The 19,580-nt window shown below is 33.4% G+C and overlaps 1 protein-coding gene across 1 annotated transcript in view; it reads left to right on the top strand.

Annotated features, from left to right (window-relative positions):
- The window catches only part of LOC150104312 (uncharacterized), a 36,022-nt gene extending 16,663 nt beyond the window's left edge, over positions 1–19,359 (top strand). Inside the window, exon 3 of the mRNA XM_090396485.1 lies at positions 19,241–19,359. Within this exon, the coding sequence (XP_090252611.1) occupies positions 19,241–19,330 (90 nt within the window). The 3' untranslated portion in view covers positions 19,331–19,359. The remainder of the gene's footprint in view (positions 1–19,240) is intronic.
- The last annotated feature ends 221 nt before the right edge of the window (positions 19,360–19,580 follow it).

Here is a 19,580-nt window from a genome sequence, read left to right as displayed (position 1 = left end):
GAATTTGAAGAAAAAGCTATTAACTCCTTTCACTTTAAACCAAAAGTCTGGTACCGCTATATTGATGATATTTTCCTCATCTGGGAAGATGGTTTCAATAATCTCTATTTATTTTTGGACCACATAAACAAGTGCCATGAAAAAATCTCTTTCACCCTCGAACTGGAATCAGATGACTGCCTTCCCTTTTTAGACCTCAAACTTACCAGATGTGCTGAGAGCATTAAAATCTCAATTTTTAGAAAGCCTACTCATACTGTCAGATACCTTCATGCTTCCTCCCATCATTATCCCCCACAAAACCCACCGAGCCAAATCATTATTTACAGAAGAAACAGAAATTGAAAATGAACTCCGTTTTCTTAAAAAAACGTTTATTAACAATGGTTTCTCTCCAAATAAAATTGACAAATTTCTTTCCCCCAGGCACTCAACTACTTCTGAAGATCCCTCTTCCCCAAGAGCCTTCATTTCCTTGCCTTACATCAGCTCTCTTTCACCAAAACTGGCAAAGATTCTCAAGAAATTCAACTTCAAAAGGTGCTTCACTACGCTTCCAAAACTTTCGTTCATTACTTAGCAAACATAAACAGAAACATCTTCCTACTCAGTTTCCAGGAGTATACAAGATTTTGTGTGATTGTGGAAAGCCATACTATGGACAGACTGCTAAATCCATCCTTCTAGGTTTGGATGAACACCGTAGAGATATCGCCTATAACAGGACTAGAGCTAGTGCTCTCTCTAGCCACGTTCTCTTTTCAGCTAACTCAGACGAAGGCCGCCAGCACATTGAAAACTAAACTCAAACTGCTAACATCCATGTGTGCTACGATGAACTCGAAAGAAAGATTGTTGAATCTAGGGAAATTTCTCTAGATTCCTCTCATATCAACAACAGCCTGAGTTACAATCTCTCTGACGCACACGTTGCTTCTTTTCAGTACTGGCGCACTCGCGACAGCGCGTAGTATTCGTTTGTTTGGAACTCATACTTGCATTTTTTTCAAACACGCTACTGTTTTTTATACTTGTTCTGTTAGCACAATTTTAAGTCTCTGTAATTTTTTATATACTTCTTTGATTGTGATACCTGAGGATGTTCATGTAACGAAACTAGTAAACTAGTAGTATCTTTTTTTAAATATATCTTGTCATCTTTTCTCTCGGTAATAGTCATTAAACCTTTATATATATATATATATATATATATTCATACTTTTATATCCTGACTGAGATCCGATCCGAGAATTAGAACAAACAATTAAATTTATTAAATACGCAACATGTTTCATTGGAGTGGTCGACTTCTTCAGGCGTGAGAGAACATAGAAAGCCAATAAAAAACACAATAAAGAAACATTGAGTCACTATAAATTATAAAACTATAAATTCGACTATAACCCACAGTTAACTTTGAACTCGGGCTACAGTCCGTGTTAAAGTTCTATTGTTAGACACCTGTGCGCGTGTGGCTTCACGAGTGCGCCGATATCTGAGAGCAGAGCTAAATGAGTCCGGTAAATTGTAGCTGAGGTTACTGTTTATATGGAGAGGGTCCATGACAATTTCTTTAGACTCGACTGTGCGGCGTTCTACCTTGTCGTGGCATATGTGAACGTTTGAAGTTGTTGTACAGTTTATCTCATGTTGGCGGCCTTCATTATTTGTGTTTACTGAAAACAGGACATGGCTTGAGAGGGCACTAGCTCTGGTTCTTTTGTGAGTAATGTCTCTTCGGCGTTCTTCGAGACGCAAGAGGATGGATTTTTCCGTTTGGCCATAGTATGGTTTTCCGGAGTCACATGTGATTTTGTACATCCCTTGGAATTGTAGATGGTTATGAGCTTGTTTGTATTTGCTTAAACTTGATCTTAGTTTGGGAAGAGTAGAGAAGCACGTTTTTATGTTAAACTTTCCCAAAATTCTTCTTAGTGTTTTGGAGAGCTTGCTGATGTATGGCAAGGAGATAAAACCTTATATCTCCTTGTCATATATATTAAATATATTATATATATATATATATATATAGAAAGAGAGAGAGAGAGAGAGAGAGAGAGAGTGTGTTATCTGTAGTTTTTATAACCCTTTTTTCAACTGAAAAGGATTTAGCACGTCTCACCGTAAGGAGAAGGCAGGGATTCGCCTCCGAGAAACTGGCGTTTTTCATCCGTAAAACAAACTAGCCCGACGTTTACTGAAAACAGGACATGGCTTGAGAGGGCAAGTTCTTTTGTAAGCAATGTCTCTTCAACGATCTTTGAGACGTAGGAGGATGGATTTTTCCGTTTGGCCATAGTATGGTTTTCCGCAGTCACATGTGATTTTGTACACACTCGGGAATTGTAGATGGTTGTGAGTTTGTTTGTATTTGCTTAAACTTGATCTTAGTTTGGAAAGAGTAGAGAAGCACGATTTTATGTTAAACTTTCCCAAAATTCTTCTCAGTTTCTTGGAGAGCGTGCTGATTTATGGCAAGGAGATATAACCTTTGGGGTCGTCCTGTGTTTCGTTGATTTCGTTGTTTCTCTCTCTCTCTCTCTCTATAGAGAGAGAGAGAGAGAGAGAGAGAGAGAGCTATCTGTAGTTTTCATAACCATTTTTTCAACTGAAAATGATTTAGCACGTCTCATCGTAAGGAGAAGGCAGAGATTCGCCTCCGAAAAACTGGCGTTTTTCATCCGTAAAACAAACTAGCCCGACGTTTATAAAACTAGTAGACCTCACCGAAAACAACGGCTTCGTAGTTTTAGCTGCTTCAGCCATAATTCCAAACAACAACACAGTTCAATTTATGATGACACGCTCACTTCCTTTCAAATGTTTTTCCCATCAAAATAGTTCTGTCACAAAGTGTACAACTCTCTTGACTAAAATCGAAACAGATGTGTTTTGATTTTTGATCTACTGCCTTGCGATGTTACATTATTAGTCATAAATTAAAAAAAACACACTAAGTATTCATTCTCCAGTTGCACAATTGATAAAACGTAAGTTTCATATATGCTTTGGCTGCATCTCGAATCAAACTGCAAACCGAAAATGCAACATGCATTCGAATGACAAAAATATGCAGCTAACAAAGCGATGAAATACTCTGTTTCAAATTAGCAAGATATAAACAAGTGTAAAAATGTTGCTGCTTTCTGAATATGAAATAGTAAAATTGAAACTTTTTTAAAATGTATCTGAAACACGCATCTTGCTATAAATAAAAGTTTATGAGCGTTATTTCATGAAAACAAAATATCGCTGACAAATTGCTAATTATTTTAGCCATATTTACATGATTCTCGTTGAAATCTGCTCTTCCTTTCTCTCTCTCTCTCTCTCTCTCTCTCTCTGCTCAGCTTTTAGTAGTTGCGAGAACATAGTCATATGCAGTGACAGTTTTCTGAATATGGAATAATGGACCTACAGCCAGATCCCATCCCATCTTTCTCATTTCAGCTAAAGCACGTAAATGTTTTTTTTTTTCGTGTGTATGCGCGTGCGCGTGTGTGTGAAAGAGAGAAGAGAGACACCAAAGCACTTTGGAACTAATAAAAACAAAAATCTGAAACCAACTTGAAACTTCCTATGTTTCCCGTTAAGTGAATATAACTGAAATATCATATTTATGATAGCACTTTATTATTAAATTCTAATTATTAGTTCCATTATAGAATCACCATGATGATGATATTTTAAGACAATATTGCCATAATATTGATGTTCACGGTATCATTTAGTGTACATGCTTGACGTTAACAATATGAATTTTTTGGAATATGCTGTTCATGTGGTTGTTTCTTTAGGTTTTTCTCAAGGTTGAATTCCGTTTCTAGCAAAAAAAATATCATATTGATGATTTGCTTTCAGCTTACTAATATTAGTAAGTTGAAAGCAAATGATGTGCACCACCAACTGCACACATCTAAATCTAATTTGCTGTTTTTAGCAGAAGCCTAAGATTTTTGTTATTTAGTAGCAGTAGTAGTCACTGCCCACATTAACTTTCCAAACTATATTTACATGACTTTTTCCTACAAGAGTATAACCTTTGTACTTATCAGACCTGATTACATATGGAATAATCTAAACCTTGATTTCCATCGTTACGATAAATGGCTAAATATTTTTGCCTCATTTAGTTGATTTGCATTTATTCTGACTCTACTGCTGTCGAAAAATTCTGATGGTTACTGTTAGTAGTAGTATGGAAGACACTTCTGACCAGATCAAGATCAAGATGAGATAAGGAATCGTGACGTATCGGTTGTTCATCTGATGACGTCATTGTGTGTGTGACGTCATGAGTTTGGAATTTCCCTGGGGACATATGTGTCCTGTGTTTTGGTTCGCTTATGGAATTATGGGTGATGGTAGAGATAAGGATTCATGTCGTGATTGGTGGGGCACTTCTGACCAGATTAAGATCAAGATAAGATAAAGAATCGTATTGTGGGTGGGTGTTGTTATCAGATGTAGATATGTGACGTCATTTGTTTGTAAATAAGTGACATAATTTGTTAGTTGTAAATAAGTGATGTTATTGTTTTGAATGGAAAAGGATATATTAGTGGATAAGGATATGTGTTGTGATTGGTGGGATATTATGAACCAAATGTGCATAGGGTGAATGGGAGAAGTGACGTCCGTGTCGTGGATGTGTGTTGTTATCAGATGAAGATAAGTGATGTAATTTGTTAGCTGTAAATAAGTGACATTTTAATTTTGAATGTAAAAGAAAAATATATTAGTGGATAAGGATTTGTGTTGGGATTGGTGAGACACTTTTAACCAAATAGGGGTAGGGTGAATGGGGGAAGCAACATCCTGGATGTGTGTTGTTGTGAGATCTAGATAAGTAAATGGTTTGTGTATGGCATTATCGGTGATGGTAAATGATAAGACACTGATTCGAAAGTTTGGACTTTCGCTGGGGGATCCCCTTATATCATGGACATCACATGGTGTGTTTGGTTCACGTTAGCATTGTGGGTGATTTAGAGATAAGGAATCATGACAATATGTGTTTGGAAATTTCTGGGCAACATATGTCTCTGTGACATAACGTGATGTTTTGGTTTGCCTATGGAATTGTAGGCGATGTTTCTGAGATAAGATATCTTGGAATTTTCCCAGGGCGACAAACATCCATCATTGTCTTCAAGTTTTGTATTTGGTTGCCTATAGATGTAAGTACTAATTTTTAAATATAGTTTGGGGTATTCCTTTCAAGTTAAAAGACTATGGGATTTCATAGAGTAGTATAGAGTCTAAATGGTGACAGAGTTGAGGCTTTTCTGAATAATTTAATTATATACTGGTAACCCTCAAACACACAATTTTTTTCTCATATACATAACTCATCCGAATATTTTGATTTCACTACATTAAGATCTTAAACATCATTACTTTTGCTAATTAAAGTTATCATTTTTTACAAAATGTTTTGAATATTGGTATTTTTAGTTTACAGTCAAGAAAAAACCAAATAGTATTTAAAAAATTAATTAAAATAAACAGAGACTTAATTTGATAACTTTTGTATGTAGTCTAAAAATTCTAATGATAATTGAAATAACTTACAGTCTTTCCAGAATGGGGCACCTTGGAACTAACAAGGTTTTCTGAAAACAATAGATATTCCAAATTGTTGATTTTTAACTATATTTCACAGCACAAAACACAAACATGCTCTGAAAATGCAGTTGTCTTTTTTCCTTACAGTTACAGTATGTTTCGTTAATTTCTTTCGCACTTTGTCTCATACTATATTTTCCCACAGTTCTGTCCAAAATTACATCATGGAGTTGAAATCTAAGCAGAGTTTTGTTGAGGGTGCATGTTATTTAGTAATATCCACCAGCTGGTGGATATTACCTGCAGTAATATCCACCAGCGACTGGTAACTTCATATCTCTCAATGCAAAGAAAGTGAACTTAGTTTTCAGTCCTCTTTCAGTTTCCCCAGTGACTAAGTGATTTAAGCATTCGTGTGAGTTGAACTATGGTGTTTGCAGCAGAGGCAACAATTTTCCATTAACTCAACATATCTTTTCCTGACTAATATCTGCCAGTGACCAACAAATTCGCATCTCTAGAAGAATAGAGATGTGATTTTTTTTGCAATAATCAAACAGAATAGCATTAAGGTATAATGTTATGAATGAATTTATATATCAATTTGTAATCAGAATAACAGTACATTAAGGTTTTTTGATTTTTCTATTCCAATGGCAAGTATTATTTCACATATGCATGTTGATTCATTTGATATCTGCATGCTACGATAGCTTTTTATTTTCTACAACAAACTTTTTAAGAGTTTAGTAACCTGATGGGTTAAAATATCTAAGGTCTCTCTGTAAATAACCAACTTCTGACAGTCGTATTGTTAAAATTTGGTAAGACTTTTTTTCTAGTCTGGTGAAGGTATCTTCAGATGTAGTAACTAAATTGTCACTTTTCAATTAATTTGTATTTTATTCTCGAAACTATAATTCCATTAATTATTTGTTTGGTCTCTGTTTTTAATTCCCCGAATGCTAGAATGTATGGGTAGTAATGTTGTGAATTAAGTTTTGACTCGCACTCAAGTCACTTGATTTCATCTGCACACTATGATACCTTTTTTCTACAGCAATCTTTTTAAGAGTTTTAGTAACATGTTGGTTAAAATATCTACTGTCTCTCTGTAAAATAACCACATTCTAACTATTAATTTAATAACTGATTCTAGTTATTAATTTAATACCCGATTCCTTTTGTTTCCAAGAGTTGCCACATTTTCATGAAATATTTGAGGGCATGCATGAACAAATAAGACTTTTAATTCACTGAGTGGATTTTTTAAAAAATTCTCTGATTAATTTGTGGCAGGAAATTTCACAAGAAAAAAAAATGGCCTTACATTAATTGTATAACACATCAATGACACCCAATTTTTTCATTTTAATTCACACATTTAATTTGAGTAAAATATTATTTACAATTGTATTTATTGAATCTAATATACAGAAAATAAATCAACTGAAAAATACAATCTTATTTTTTGTCCTTAATCTGCTTATTGCAAATTTTGTGTTATTGTTCAAAGGTTCTTCTCAAGGTTGCGGAAATGCCACTGTGTGGTTTTCGACGATGTGACTCTTATCAGAATATTACTTCATTTGTGATCGTTAGGAAGTCTTTATTGTAATAATATTAAGGGTCAATTTTTTTTATTTTTTTGAAACCAATACATGTATTTTTGACCATTATTAAAAGCACAGAATCTTTCACTGTTTCCTAAAGCATATCAAAGTACACATTATGTTTTCACGTTTTGGGCATCCAATTTCATTTAAATCACGAACAGGTCTCCCTATTAACCTCCTTAATGTTTTTGATTTCTCTCTTCCTTTGGCAAGCAATATTTGATATTTGTATGTTGACTCAACATGCAAATGAACAATTGGATAATAGACTCTATTATCCAATTTCTTAGTTTGTCCTGAGATAGTGAATCAATTTCCCACTTCAGCTGATGGTTATATTTTATTAACCCAGAATTCTGTTATTTAACTCTTTCAGGTAATTTATTCCAACTGAAAGATGATTTTGTCAATGCATATCTTACAATAATTCCATAAGAAATATGAATTTCTTTAGGAAATAAAATTGGAGTCTTATTCAAAAGAAATTGAATATCAGTTATACCAATGATAACCGAACATTCGTATTTTTCACCAACTGTAGATTTTTCATATTAATTTTACTTCATTATTCTTCTTAAATTACTTCATTTGGCACCACCAATAAATAGTTATTTATTATTATTATTATTATTATTATTCTTTCACTGATTATTAGCTCTGATCTTATATTTTATGCTAACTTTCTGTTAAAAAATTCTAAACAATTAGCACTTTTCCAAAGAAACTTTCGTAGAATTTTGTGACTCACCCATTATTTTTACTTTACGGGAAACAAAGCACCACAACACAATAAAGCAGCTGCAGTGGATGAACGATTGCCTTAAGTCCAAAGGCATTCGACTCATTTGTTTTTCCTTATAGTACTATTTACCCTTTACCCACCCTATCCTGACCATTCCTTTAAAAATGAACCTTTTGCGCAGATGACTCAATGACATGTTTTCGCATGCTGCTCAATATGCTATTCATGTGTTTTTTTCCTGTGGGGAAAGGTTAATTTGTATTTGTGTTATCTGGAGAGTACAAACATTTTTCTATACCAAAATGTTTAAGTCACAATTTTGAGTTAAATTATCTGCTGTCTCTCTGTAAAACCACCAAGTTCTAACAGGTCTGATTTTCGTGTATGTGAACGAAATATTTACAGATAACTCAAGCAATGTCAAATAGGTAGCATTAGACAATTTTCTAAAATAATTAATAGCAGGATATCAGTTTCCTCACTTTTTCCACCACATTCCTTCCATTAATTTCACAGTAGTGATTTTTTTACAATAATCAAACCGAATTGCATTAAGGTATAAAGTTATGGATTTAAATATCAAATTCTGAACTGAATAACTAAGTAAAAATTTCACTGTAGGAAAAAAAACAAGACACACACATCTTTGTTTCTTTATGTTTTACAAATGCACATTTGATTTTGCTGAAATATTATTATTTACAAAGTAAAAGAATCGAAATTTGTAATTACTTAAAAATATTTCACAATGTTTTGTTTACACTCTTAACATTTTCCAAAGATTTCAATAAATAAAATATTTGTTACTCACTATTTCTTGGTTACATTACATCAAAATAGTTGTTCTTGCAAAAGAGTTTTAGATAAGATAGTGCTACATATATTTGTGTTGTGTCATTCTGGAAATGACAGCATGCCTCGTTAAGCTTTGTGTGTATTCTTTTGTTACCAGATATATACAAACAATTTTTTTAAATTTTTGTAAATATCCCAAAATATAGAATCTTTATCGAATTGAATAAAATCTTGAAGGTGTAATTTTACCATTGATGAATTTAGATGATTAGCAATAATTTTCTGTATGATAAAAATTGCTGGTAATTCAGTTTCCAAAAATAGCAAATGATTATCAATGTTGTACAGTTTTAGTGAAAATCACTCAGCTTCTTCACAACTAATAGAGAAAACTTTACATCCACCAGCTCCTGTATTATTGAGCATTAATTCCCCATCTTGGCAATTCAGAATATAACAGTGACCGAGATCCATTTCATAGTCAACTCTTCTTTTCAAGTAGCTGTGGATATCAGACTACTTCCTGCATAACTTTTCCCAAGGTGTGCTCGATGACTACATCATAATGTACATGTCTTCTACAATAATAATCGGTTTCCATCCTTTTAGAGCTATGTGAAGAGTTTTGTCTCGTGCTATTTTCCTGAAGAAAGAAAATTTCAGAGACTTTTGTGGTTCACTCATTATTTTACTTTACTGGACACAAAACACCACAACACAATATAATAGCTGCACTGGATGAACGAATTGCAGTAACTGAAAGGACACTTGACTCATTTGTTTATCCTTATAGTATTGTTTACCTGACTCTTACCCTGCCATTCTTTCAAACATGAAACTTTTATGCAGATAACTCACAGACATGTTTTCGCATGCTGGTGGATTTGATTTTCATGTGAGTTTATCTTACTTAATGACATCATGGGGAAAATTTTATCTCTGTGGCTCAAATTCGTTCAAGAGGAGATGACTGAGCTCATCATTTGCAAATATCTTTTAGTGATGTCACCTCAAACTGATAACCAATGAGATGAGTGAGCTAGCCATTTGTGGATGTCCAAAATTGTTGGGATGGAAAAAAAACAGCATTCCATGGTGGAGGTGAAATGGTAGCCGAAGGGTTGACAGTGGTCTTCCCTGCAAGCCTCCCCCACTCTACACCCCCCTCACCTCCACTCATCCATGGGCAGATGACTGAGTTTGTCATTTGCCAATATCTCTTGGTGATGTCACCTCCAACTGATAGTGATAACTTCGGAGAGAAAAAATACAGGTTGTGGAGGTGAAAGGATAGTGAGAGTGGTCTTCCCTGCAATGTGCCCCACTCTATCCCCTCACTCCCCTCTCCTCCAGAAGATGTCCTATTGGAGATGAACAAGCTGCCCATTTGCAAATATCTTTTAGTAATGTCACCTTCAACTGATACTGAGAACTGCAGAGCGAAAAAAACACGTTTTTTTTCACTCTGCAGTTATCAGTTGAAGGTGACATCACTAAAAGGTATCCGTAAATGAGGAGCTCGCTCATCTCCAATAGGCTGAGCAGAGCAGGGAAGACCACTGTTATCCTCTCACTACCCTTTTACCTCCACCACCTATGTTTTTTTTTCTCCGAAGTTATCACTATCAGTTTGAATGGCATCACTAAAAGATATCTGCAAATGGTGAGCTCACTCATCTCGCCTTAGATGAATTTGAGCCGCAGGAATAAATTTTGCCCCCATGATGTCATAAAGTAAGATAAACTCACATCAACATCAAATCCACCAGCATGCAAATACATGTCTGTGAGTCATCTGCATGAAAATTTTATTTTTGAAGGAACGGTCAGGGTAAGAGTGAAGTAAACAATACTATAAGGAAAAACAAATGAGTCGAGTGTCTTTTCAGTTACTGCAATTTGTTCATGCAGTATAGATATTGTATGTGTTGGGGAGTTTTGTGTCCAGTAAAGTAAAATAATGAGCAAACCACAAAGGTCTTTGAAATTTTCTTTCTTCAGGAAAATAGCATGAGACAAAACTCTTCACATAGCTCTAAAATGAGGAAACCGATTATTATTTTAGAAGACACGTTCATTGTAATGTATTTATCCAGAACCACTTGGGAAAAGTTATGCATGAAGTGGTCTGATATCTACGGCTACTTGAAAAGAAGAGTTGACTACGAAATGGATCTCGGTGAGTGTTATATTCTGAAATATCAAGATGAGTAATTAATGCTCGATGATACAGGAGCTGGTGGATGTAAATTTTTTTCTATTAGTTGTGAAGAAACTGAGAGATTTCCTCCAAAAATGTATGACATTAATAATCATTTGCTATTTTTGGAAACTGAATTACCAAATATTCATATCATGGGGAAAATTAATGCTGATCATCCAAATTCCTCAATGGTAAAATTAGACTTTCAAGATTTTATTCAATTAGATAAAGATTCTTTATTTTGGGATATTTACAAACATTTTACAAAAACTGCTTGTTTGTGTCTGGTGACAAAAGAATACACAGAAAACTTAATGAGGCATTGTGTCATTTTCAGACTGACACAATATCAAATGTATGGTGCAGTTTGAACTATGGTATCTGTTCTAAAAACTCTTTTGTGTGACCAACTATTTTGATGTAATGTAACCAAGAAATAGTGAGTAATGAACATTTTCTTTATTGAAATCTTTGGAAAATATTAAGAGTGTAAACTAAATATTGTGAAATATTTTTAGGTAATTACAATTTTCGAATTTTTTCTTTGTAAATAATAATAGTTCAGCAAAATAAAATGTGCATTTGTAAAACTTAAATGAACAAAGATTTGTGTGTGTTGTTGTTTTGTTTTCCACAGTGAAATTTTTACTCACTTATTCAGTTTAGAATTTGATATTTGAATCCATAACTTTATACCTTAATGCAATTCTGTTTAATTATTGTAAAAAATCACTACTGTAAAATTAATGTGGGGGTAAAAAGTGAGGAAACTGATATCCTGCAATTAATTATTTTAGAAAATTGTCTAATGCTACCTATTTGACATTGCTTGAGTTATCTGTAAACATTTCGTTCACATACTTGAAAACCGACCTGTTAGAATTTGGTGGTTTTATAGTGAGACAGCAGATAATTTAACCCAAAAACATGACTTAAACCAAAATCACTACTGTATACCAAACTTTCTATACCAAACTTTTAAAAATGTTTGGTATAGAAAAAGGTTTGTACTCTTCAGATAACAGGGTAGGGTAAAGAGTAAATAGTACTATAAGGAGAAAAAAATGAGTAGAGTGATTTTGGACTTCAGGCAATCATTCATCCACTGCAGCTGCTTTATTGTGTTGTGGTGTTTTGTGTTCTGTAAAGTAAAAATAATGGCTGAGCCACAAAATTCTGTGAAAGTTTCTTTCAGAAAAGTTATAATTGTATAGAAGTTTGTAACAGAAAGTTAACATAAAATATAAGATCATAGCTAATAATCAGTGAAATAATAATAACATAATAATAAATAACTATTTATTGTTGGTGCCAAATGAAGTAATTTAAGAAGAAGAATAAAGGAAAACGATTATGAAAAATCTACAGTTGGTGAAAAATACGAATGTTCAGTTATCATTGGTATAATTGATGTTCAATTTCTTTTAAATAAGACTTCAAATTTATTTCCTAAAGAAATTTGTATTTCTGATGGAATTATTGCAAGATGTGCATTGACAAAATCACCTTGTAGTTGGAATGAATTACCTGAAAGAGTTAAATAACAAAATTCTTATTTAATAAAATATAACCATCAGCTGAAGTGGGAAATTGGTTCACTATCTCTGGACACACTAAGAAATTGGATAATAGAATCAACATGCAAATATCAAATATTGCTCACCAAAGAAAGAGAAAATTCAAAAACATTAACAAAATCAATAGGGAGATCTGTGCTTGATTTAAATGAAATTGGATACCCAAAATGCAAAAACATATCATGTACTTGGAAATGCTTTTGGAAACATAGTGAACTTTTCTATGCTTTTAATAATGCTCAAAAATGCTGTATTGGTTTAAAAAAAATAAAAATTTGACCCTTAATTTTACTACAGTAAAAAATTCCTAACAATCACAAATGAAGTAACATTCTGATAAGAGTCACATTGTCGAAAACCACATGATGGCATTTCTGCAACCTTGGGAAGAACCTTTGAACAACAGCACAAAATTCGCAATAAGCAGATTAAGGACAAAAAAATAACATTGTATTTTTCTTTTTATTCATTTTCTATATGTTAGATTCAGTAAATACAATTGTAAATAATATTTTACTCAAATAAAATGTGTAAATTAAAATGAACAAATTGCATGTCATTGATGCATTATGCAATTTATGTAAGACTTTTTTTCTTGTGAAATTTCATGCCACAAATTAACCAGAGACTTTTTTTAAAATCCACTCAGTGAATTAAAAGTCTTATTTGTTCATACAAGTCGTCAAATATTCCAAGAAAATGTGGCAACTTTTGGATGCAAAAGGATTCAGGTATTAAATTAATAGCCAGAATCGGGTATTAAATTAATAGTTAGAATTTGGTTATTTTAAAGAGAGATGGTAGATACTTTATCCCAACACATTACTAAAAGTCTTAAAAAGATTGCTGTAGAAAAAAAGGTATTGTAGTGTGCAGATAAAATCAACACACTTGAGTATGAGTCGAAACATATTTCAGAACATTATCATTGATACATTCTAGTGTTCAGGGAATTAAAAACCAGAGACCAAAGGAAATAACAGAATTGTAGTTTTGTGAATAAAGTACAAATGAACTGAAAAGTGACAATTTTGTTGCTACATCTGAAGATACCTTCACCAGACTAGAAAAAAAAGTCGTACCAAATTTTAACAATACGACTGTCAGAAGTTGGTTATTTACAAAGAGAACTTAGATATTTTAACCCATCAGGTTACTAAACTCTTAAAAAGTTTGTTGTACAAAATAAAAAGTTATCATAGCATGCAGATAACAAGTAAATCAACATGCATATATCAAATGATACTCACCATTGGAAGAGAAAAATAAAAAAACTTTAACGTACTTAATAACCAGACCCATTCTTCATTTAAATGATACCAAATGATGAAAACAAACTTGGTAGGAATTTCAAATCATTGAAAAGTTGATGAATTTCTTGCTTTCTGCAATCATAAATATTTATTTCAAGGTAAACATTTTATTTTCTTTACAATTTTTCATACTTTTCCCCCTTTCTTTCTTTGTTTCTTTTTTTTGATGGTTGAGATTGTTGCATATTGTTTTCAAGAAATACGTTAATGCTGCTTTCAGACATGTGTTAAGTTTAATGCCTTAATTTTTGTTTAGTTAGCAATGCGAAAAAACCTTGTTTGTCTCATTTTCATTACTTAAATTTACTAATGCTAAAGAAAGAAAAATGAATAATTTTCAGTTACACTAGTAAGTTCAGAGATTTGGAATAAAAGTATGACTTCTAGCATTTGGTGATTTAATACTTGAGCAGTATAAAATATGCATTTGTAACTTAATGAACAAAGATGTGTGGTGCTGTTGCATTTTCCACAGTGAAACTTTACTCAGTTATTCTGATTACAAATTGATATATAAATTCATAACATTATACCTTAATGCAATTCTGTTTAAGTATTGCAAAAAAAAATCGCATCTCTATTCTTCTAGAGATGCGAATTTGTCAGTCACTGGCAAATATTAGTCAGGAAAAGACATGTTGAGTTAATGGAAAATTGTTGCCTCTGCTGTAAACACCATAGTTCAACTCACGCGAATGCTTAAATCACTCAGTCACTGTGGGAACTGAAAGAGGACTGAAAACTAAGTTCACTTTCTCTGCATCGAGAGATGCGAAGTTGTCAGTCACTGGTGGATATTACTACAGGAAATAACACATACCTTCAACAAAACAGTGCTTAGACTTCAACTCTATGATGTCATTTTGGACATAGCTCTGGGAAAACATAGTATCAGAAAAAAATGCGAAAGAAATTAATGAAACATACAGTAACTATAAAGAAAATAGACTCAACTGCATTTTCAGAGCTTGTGCTTGTATTTTCTGTTGTGAATATATAGTTTAAAATAACAATTTGGAATATCTATTGTTTTCAGAAAACCTTGCTAGTTCCAAGATGCCCCATTCTGGAAAGACTGTAAATTATTTAAATTATCATTAGAATTTCTAGACTACATACAAAAGTTATCAATTTAAGTCTCTGTTTATTTTAATTTATTTTTTAAATACCATTTAGTTTTTCCCTTGACTATAAACTAAAAATACCAATAGTCAAAACATTTTGAAAAAATTAATGATAACTTTAATTAGCAAAAGTAATGAAGTTTAAGATCTTAATGTAAACAAATCAAAATTTTTGGATGAGTTATGTACCTGTTTGAAGGACACCAGTGTATAATTAAATTATTCAGAAAAGCCTAAATGCTGCAGTTATTTAGACTCTACTCTACTCTATGAATTCCCATATTATTTAACAGGAAAGGAATACCCCAAACTATATTGGAAAATTAGTACTTCCATCCATATGCAACAAAACACAAAACTTGAAGAGAATGATGGAAGTGTGTCATCCTGTGAAAATTCCAAGATAACTTATCTTAAACACATCACCTAGAATTCCATAGGCAAACCAAAACATCACGTTATGTCACAGAGACATATGTTCCCGAAAAATTTCCAAACCCATAATGTAGCAATTCCTTATCTCTAAAATCACCCACATTGCTATACACGAACCACTGGGAAAATGCCAAGATAACTTATCTCAAAAACATCACCCACAATTCCATAGGCTAACCAAAACATCATGTTAGGTCACAGAGACATATGTTCCTGAAAAATTTCCATCATAACGTCGCGATTCCTTATCTCTAAAACACCCACATTGCAATACACGAACAAAACACACCATGTGATGTCCATGATAGAAGGGGGTGGCCCCACCATAATTCCAAACATTCCAATCTGCATCTTATCACTTACCATCACTCATAATGCCATAAACAAACCATTTACTTATCTACAACTCACAACAACACACATGCAGGACACTGACTTCGCTTCCCCCATTCACCCTACCCCTATTTCGTTAAAAGTGTCCCACCAATCACTACACGAATCCTTATCCACTAATATATCTTCCTTTTACATTCAAAACAAAAACGTCACTTATTTACAACTATCAAATTATGTCACTTATCTTCGTTTGATAACAACACACTTCCACGACATGATTCCTTATCTTACCTTGATCTTGATCTGGTTCATAGTGCCCCACCAATCACAACACGAATCCTTATCCACTAATGTATCTTTCTTTTCCATTTAAAACAATAATATCACTTATTTACAACTAACAAATTATGTCACTTATCTATATCTGATAACAACACACACCCACAACATGATTCCTTATCTTATCTTGATCTTGATCTGGTCAGAAGTGCCTCACCAATCACGACACGAATCCTTATCTCTATGATCACCCATAATTCCATATGCAAACCAAAATACAAGAACTGACATCACTGACACATATGCTCCCATGGAAATTCCAAACTCATGACATCACACACAATGACATCATCAGATGAACAACCAATCACATCACGATTCCTTATCTTATCTTGATCTTGATCTGGTCAGAAGTGGCTCCCATACTACTACTGTTATATTCTTCATTATTTGTTTTTGAAGACTGACTTTCTGTAACAAATACCCTAGCATTGAAATGAAATCGTTTTCATCGCAGATTTCAAATTTCACAATTGAAGCTGACAACTTTCCTTCTTTAGTTCCACTACTCAAGCTCGAAGAGATGCTGAAATAATTTCTGTCGGCAATGGTACTTCTCAAATTATGCATCTACCTACTTGAATACATAATAACCCTCAACATTCTTCCAACACACTTAAGCTCTTCTTAACTAGTTCTCCTTATAAATACACTGTGTGTATCAGCTCACCTCTTGGTGACTCTGACCATGATCTCCTTCAAGTTTCCCTTGACACGGAACACCGATCGCACAACCACTCTGAGAATTGTGTCATTTGGCATTATAGTATTCTCAAATGTAATAATCTTATGATTTTTCTCTCCTGCGCTAGCTACAATTTCAGACCCAAATACTTGCTTTGCATACTTGCAACAGTTCTTGAGCCTTCATCCCTCCTTCCAGTTAAAATTCCAGACTACTATAGTCTAAACCCAGGTTTAGAGCACCTGTGCCAAGGCGATTCAGCATGCCATAAGTGGATCGAGACTACAAACTCCAGTTTCATCCTCAGCCTACACTGAAACAAGCAACAGAAATAAAAGGCCATATAAATTCTAAAACAGGCTTGAAAAGGCGATGCAAAAAAAAAATCCTTTTCAAATTGCAGACCAACCGTTTGCTGCCTTATAACTGGTTTTAACTTTTTCCCATCCATGTTTCAACCTTTCTAATATCGAAATTGTACTATTGCAAATACTATTACTATTTGATCATTTTAAGAACAAGGCTGATCTACTGGTATCCGTCTTCACTTACAACTTCTGCATTGATAACGAGTGAAAGTACCTCCACGTTACCGAAAATAACTCGCTGCATCCCTCCTTTGGTCTTTCATAAGAAAGAGATTAGAAAAATGCTGAATAATAATAATAAGGTATCTGATGGTAGTTGTCTTATTAATCGGGATTCTTTTTTGTTATTTACAAAATGTGCAATCCAGAATTAACATATCCTAGATATTTGCGCAGGTCCGACACAAAAGCTGCTTACCAAATTCCATCGTCTACTTTACCATGCAATTAGACTGCTAATTTTCTCTCTGGTCGTTCACTGCCTTCAAACTTCTCCTCCAATGCCGGAATACTTAAAGGCTCTTTAAGTTTACCCACATGTTTTCTCCTATTTCTATTTTTATTGTTGAGAGTGTGCACTTTTCTTCCTCTTCTTCGTCCGACAAACCCTGTGGTGCTCAAATATCTCAAACCACAAAATCTTCTGTAATCAATGGCTAAAACACTGATATCCTAGCCCTACTTCAGTGCGACAAAGACAACTTTTTCAATTTATTTGCGACTAAAATGCTGTGCTATTTCAGACAAGAAAATCCATAACCATCCCCCCCCCCCCACTCATATTGACAATACTCAAATATGTGCAGATTAGATATCGCTTCTGGGAACGCCTGGCATTTCTAATCCTTTCTGGCATAAGCAACTCACATTCATAGACTCCTTTGTCTGGAAGAAAACTGGATGTACTTTTCCGCTCCATGCGGAAAACCTCTAGCAAACTATGAATAAATTCCAAATCCACGGACCATAGAATATTCTTACATTTGGAGTAGTGCAGAAAAATCATTCCTAAAAAGTTGTATGTTATCCAGAAGAGGGTAAATCCATTAAATAATGATCCATTCCTCACAGAGTCACTCCTCTATCCTGCTTATGACTCTTCTGTTGATCGTTAGATATTTAATAAGAAAGAATGACCTAACAAATTGATAGATAAGAATGAATATGACAATACGTCATACAATAGAAAATTAATAGCTACTTGCTGGTTTGTCTTTTTGACATTTAATGATGAATAGAAATCTTAACTGTTCAGGTGGGGGATACGGCATTCTAGTACAGGTGTAAATCCATTCTCTTACAAAAACCTTTTGCCTCGTTAATTTCACCTTTCTTTAAGAAAGTATATGAATAAAATTAGCCTAATCGGGAGAACACCATTATCAATATTTGTTTAGAGCATGCAACAATAGCTGTTATATACATACAGATAGATAGAGTCTTTTTGTCGTCTTAATAACAATAATAAACCGTGATGCCTACAGGCCCTTAAGGCTCATGACCTGCCAAGTATCTTTACTTTAAGAACAGTGATTTTACGATAATTTGTCTTATGCTTTATAATAAATCTTATATCTAAATAAATATTTTTATATGTAAATTACGTGTGCCTTAATGGCCGGTTTGCCTGGTTGTGAAACAAACAATCCGAGATTCCGGGAGAAAACTCATTTCATATGCTACCGGCTAACTCTCTTTCAGTTAAAAATCTTGATAAAGGCTCTCCACGTTCTATACGGGATTCGAACTCGGCTCATTCCAATCAGAGTCGTTGTTGGCACCGACTGAGCTGCTCATCGTCTTAAAAATACATTTGTTTTAGACTTATTAAAAGAATTTCTCAAGACAAATTTGGAAAGAAATCTTAAAATTTAGATTATGATCATAAATTCTAAATAACAACGAAATTATTTCTTTGGAAAATCGCAGGTATTTTGAATTGGTGTCTTTAAAACAGTGTTATCGATAAGGTTAGTTTCCAAGTATTTAAAAATCGTTCAAAATTAGACATTCAGAATAGAGTTGCTCCTCTGAAAAGTAGCTGAGTCTTCTTACCATTTTTATATGATATAAACTTAATGTAACATCATATTAATTTCAAAGTACATATTAATTAATTTATTTTATTTATTTTTCTAGGATATATACAGCGATGTATGTGTTCCATTCGAAAAGGATATCATAGTGAAACCAGGTTCGATTATTTCGCTGTCCTATTCAATCATTTAAGCCTCTCTACAGTTCAAGAGCTGACTATATAATTTAAATTTCCTGACAATACAAAAGGAATCCAGTTGTGAATTATCCAATTCTGTAAATACGCTTAGACCAATTTCTTCAATAAATGTGATCTGAAATACACGATGATTTATTTGGAGATTCACATTTTTATCATATCCATTTAAAGAAGTTCAGAAATCATTTTCTCATATAAAGAAAGAAAGAAAGAAGGAAAACAACCAAAAAAAAATTAATTAAT

The sequence above is a fragment of the Typopeltis vanoorti genome, chromosome 8 (genome assembly GCF_054136105.1).
Source record: "Typopeltis vanoorti isolate ZY-2024b chromosome 8, IOZ_Tvanoo_1.0, whole genome shotgun sequence".
Taxonomy (NCBI): domain Eukaryota; kingdom Metazoa; phylum Arthropoda; class Arachnida; order Uropygi; family Thelyphonidae; genus Typopeltis; species Typopeltis vanoorti.
Note: the sequence above shows the minus strand (reverse complement) of the source record. Positions and strands in the feature narration are given on the sequence as shown.